General features: G+C 37.1%; 1 protein-coding gene across 1 annotated transcript in view; it reads right to left on the bottom strand.

Moving 5' to 3' along the window:
- Positions 1-2,702: 2,702 nt before the first annotated feature.
- LOC106879239 (mucin-like protein) overlaps positions 2,703-5,000 on the bottom strand; it is a 77,172-nt gene continuing 74,874 nt past the window's right edge. The window contains exons 29-30 of the mRNA XM_052974115.1: positions 3,598-3,773; positions 2,703-2,956 (exon numbers count right to left, since the gene is read on the bottom strand). Of these exons, the coding sequence (XP_052830075.1) occupies positions 2,703-2,956; positions 3,598-3,773 (430 nt within the window). The remainder of the gene's footprint in view (positions 2,957-3,597; positions 3,774-5,000) is intronic.

Here is a 5,000-nt window from a genome sequence, read left to right as displayed (position 1 = left end):
GAGGACGTTTAGCCCATACGCGTGTGTGCGTGTGTGTGTGAATGTTTATGTATATGTTTGTCTGTACAAGTGTATACACACACTCACAAACATGCACACATACACATGCACAAACACATATACACACATATAGTACACATACACTCATAACCCACCCACACATGCACACACACCTATATATGCAGGTACATAATGGACAAAATATAGACCTGCAAAATTTCTCACGGAAATATCAAGAGAGTAGAGTCGGTCAATTATTATTAGGTATTTGTTTACATTGGTGCAAAGAACAGGTGTGTATATTTTCGGTTCTCTTTGTTGCTGGTGTTCTCATTGTTCTTGTTTCTCTACTTCATCTGCCATTCGTTCGTCCTTCACTGCTTTTCTTTTTATTTTCTTTCTTCTCGCTTTCCTCCCTTACGAAACCGTCTCAGACTAAGTATGTAGGTACGGCTATATCTATATAATATTACTAGAGTAGTCATTAGGAAAAAAAAGATTATCCAACTGTAAAAAAACAGCCAAATCACCAAGCACCAACAATAGCCTACGCAATAACAGCAAGGATGACTACGACTTCTACATTTCAAATTACACTTTTCCATTGAAAGCTCTGTTGAACTTTTTGTAACCACACCTATAGCAAAAGCACTAACTTACCCCCACCTCAATAGTCAATAGCTTAATTTTTTTCATATGTAAATATTTTCTCATAGCGAGACCAGACCTTGTTTTGATACTTCATAGCAGTGAGATGTTAGGATTGGTTATGACAATTGCGGATACACACACACACACACACACACACACACACACATATATATATACATATGTATTCGATGATGATGATGATGATGATATACATATAGTTAAAATTTACAGAAGAAGTAAAGACGAAGACAGATGTATAAAGAACAAGCAGGTGTATTAGTCTCACGGTCGGGAAGGTGAGAAAGTCTTTTACGCTTCGAGCCAACGCTCTTCAAGAGAAAGGAACACGATCAAATAAAGAGAGAGAGAATAAAAAGAAAAAAAACTTGTGGTGTTAGCGGTCAATCATGCCAACTGGTTGGACAAAGGTAGACAGGAGAGCTAGAAAGAAGGGGAGATGATAATATATACATATCGACCCTGGTGTTCAACGGTAACTTATTTTATCAAACTCGAAAAGATGAACAGAAAAGTCGACCTCAGCGGAATTTGAGTTCAGAACGTAACGACGGACAAAATGCCGCTACGCATTTTGCCCGACGTACTAACGATTCTGCTAGCTCATTGTCTTTGTATATATATTTAATATTAATAGTAATAAAGAGTATGGTGACTTGTACATCCACAAAATTTTTTTCATAGTTATGCACAGCATATTACAATGACCTACACGTGTTTCCGTTGCATCGACTACTCACTGTTGTAAATGCAACCTTGCAATATTAATATACACTTCAGACAATTTTTACTGTTCAGCGAAGGGAACATGGAATTACCGATCGGAAGAATTCACAGAATGATTGACAACTGAATGTAATTACAGACGTTAGATACTGATCCTTTTGGTTAACCGTTAACTGGAACTTAACTGAGAGCTAATACGCAATCCGCCCATATGATATATCCTTCCAAACTCACTTTCATATACTTACTAATGGTTTATATGTATATATATATATAAATAATCTCTCTATTTTTCTCTCCATTTACTTTCCTCTGAATCCTTTCTGTCTAAGAGCGTAGGCTCGAAATGTCAAGGACTTTCCATTCTTCCCTAGCGTTAATCAATACAACTGCTTGGTCTTCGTCTTTCGTTCGAACTATATATATACATATATATACACATAAAGAAAAACAAATTATGCATGTATATGTATATACATATACGTGCATAATTTTTTTTCTTTTACTTCTTTCCGTCATTTAACTGCGACCATGCTGGAGCACCACCTTTGGTCGAACAAATCGACACCAGTTCTATTCTTCCAATGTTGTTGCTGTTATTATTATTCAAGTCATTACTTGGAATCGATCTCGAAATCTTGGGATTAGTAGACCGCGCTCTTAACCACTACGCCAATTATGGAGTGAATTTTAGTGTTTATAAATCTAATATTTTTCTATCCTTCCTTAATACCGATTCCCATATGCTACTCATATCTGTATTAGGTCTGCTATGAGGTTATTATGTCCTAGTATATGTGCTGCCTCTTTTAGTTTTCGTATATTCCAGTGGTGTTCTCTGTCTATTATTTTAACTTCATTCCACAGGAGGAGGTGGTCTCCGTTTTTTCATACATGATCAGCTATATCCGATTTATCAATATCTCCTTGTGTCAGCTTTGCGATGTTCCTCTACCCTTATTTTGAGGGGGCGATATGTTTCGCCTTTGTATAACCTACCATAGCTGAATGGGATAGTGTACACGCAGTCTTTGGTCATATTCTCTTGTATTCGTGGTTTTACTCAAAGGAGATATTTGCGAAGTGTTGTATTACTCTTGAATGTTGTCCTGATGTCATACGGGCCGCATATCTTTTATATCTTTTCGGAGAGGCCTTTCACATAGGGTAGACAGACTGTGGATAGTTTATTGGTTTCATCCTCTGTGCTCTTCGTAATTGGAGTGGATAGTATGTTTTCGGGGTAGTTGTTGCTTAATAGATTGTTACTTAGCTTGATCTTTACTTCGTGGTGTGTATCAGGATCGCTACCTATATTCTTTGCTCAATGTTTTAGGCAATGAGCAATCCTTCTCTTTACACTGTATGGATGGTGGGAATTGAAGTTGAGGTATCATGCAGTGAAGGTTGGATTGCGATATACGGATGTCCAGGATCCATACTTGGTGCATATTATCAATACGTCCAGAAATGCTAGCTGATTGTCTTTTTCCTTTTCCATTGTGAACAGTATGGACGGCTTTATTGAGTTCACACGATCTAACAGCACTTAGACATCTTCCTGGTGGGGCCAGAGTATAAAGGTGTCATCAACATATCGCAGCCACAGGGTTGGTTTTAGTGGTGTTGATCCTAAAGTCAAATTCTCAAAGTATTCAATGTATATATTGGCTCTTATCGGTGATAATGGCGAACCCATAGCCAAACCCTCTTTTTGTCAATACATATCAGTGTCCATTCTGAAATAGGTAGTTTCTACACAGAAGATCAACATTTCCATCAAGTTTCCCATTGGTATACTAGTGCGTTCATTTATATAGGTGCCTGTCACCAGTTTTTCCTGAATCACCGATAGTGCTTTACCAGTTGAGACTTTGGTGAACAGACTTATCACGTCTAGACTCACCTTCTGGTTGGATCCAATGGGGGTATCCTTAATCGATTCTGTGAAGTGGATGGTATTCTTCACGTACGGTGTTGACTTTCCTGCTAATGGACTGATTAAATCCACAAGGAATCGGCTGAGTGGGTGACACGCTGAAACTGAAAGGTTAACTGAAAGGGAATGTGTTTTTTTAGACTATAGCTGCGGGCCAGCAAAAGCATTGTGAGTTGATTTGATTGACAGAAGCTGAAAATTTATATATGTCTGTGTGTATGTTTTTGTGCGAATGTATTATTACAACTCTATATGAATCCTACCTTCAATGCCATCAATATTCCGAAACGAAGGTCCGTTGTTGACTAAAATCGTTGCATTAGTTTGAAGTAGACCTTTGTGGTAGATATCCAAAAGAATAACTTTCAGCTGAGCCACCTGAAATTCCTGTACTTGTTGGTGGAACTGAATAATTTGTTTTGTGTGCAAGATTTTGTACCTGGGGAAGGATAGAATAAGAACAAAATGAATGAAAATAATAGCAATATTTTAAAAAATCACAACAGTAATAAAATAGTAATTGTTTTCAAATTTTGGCACAAGGCCGAGGTCCAATTTAGTATTCATTCTTTCGATAAAATTGGTACCAGTTGAGCACTGGGATCGATGTTATCGACTTATCCACTCTCCGAAATTGCAGGGGATATCACATGGACAGGCAACGATATATGTGGAGATTTACATAAAGGATGAAGAGAAAGAAATTGAAACGACAGTGAAATGCGATGAAAGTAAATATAGCATACAAAGCATGTGATGCCAAGAATGAATCACTCTTCCTGATATAGGGAAAAGTTTAACTAAAAAGCTCACCGATCCAGGATTACCGTGACCGCGCGAATGTACGAGCTCTGTCACCTGCTACTCAAAGAACAAGTAGATACTTAGAGTCACTGTAACTATTTTTGCCAGTTACCCACCTTTATCTAATTCACTGGTCAATAGCACATCCCTCTATACCCTCATTTTCTTTTCCTAGGGGAAAAAGTCAATGAAAGGTTAACTGAAGAGGAATGTGTTTTTTGTCAATTATTTCAGTCTAATTCATCACACAATTTTAACAACAACAACAATAACATTAATACTTTTTACTATAGGGCGCACTTTGTGGGAGGGGGGGGGGCTAGATCGACCGCATACTCAACTGATACTTACTTTATCGAGACCGAAAGGATGGAACGAAAAGTAGATCACGGCGGAATTTGAACTCTGAATGTAACGACGGACGAAATGCCGTTAAGTAATTTGCCCGGGGTGGTAACGATTCTACCATCTCAACGCCTTTAATAATGGTTTCAAATTTTGGCACAAGGCCAGCAATTTGTGGTGAGAGGTTTAGTCGATTACATCGACACCAGTGCTCAACTGGTGCGTATTTCATCGAGTCCGAAAGGACGGAGGGCTAAGTGGTGGAAGAAATGTTGAGCTTTGTCCGATTTAATAACGGTTCTGCTAGCGCACATCTTAATATAAATGATGTTGATGATTATTATTACCATTATTATTATTATTATTATTATTATTATTATTATTATTATTATTATTAATATTATTATTATAACAGCAACAACAACAACAACAACAACAACAACAATAATAATAATAATAATAATAATAATAATAATAATAATAATAATAATAATAATAATAATGCTTTCTAATTGAT

This window comes from Octopus bimaculoides, chromosome 17 (assembly GCF_001194135.2).
Source record: "Octopus bimaculoides isolate UCB-OBI-ISO-001 chromosome 17, ASM119413v2, whole genome shotgun sequence".
Lineage (NCBI taxonomy): Eukaryota > Metazoa > Mollusca > Cephalopoda > Octopoda > Octopodidae > Octopus > Octopus bimaculoides.
Note: the sequence above shows the minus strand (reverse complement) of the source record. Positions and strands in the feature narration are given on the sequence as shown.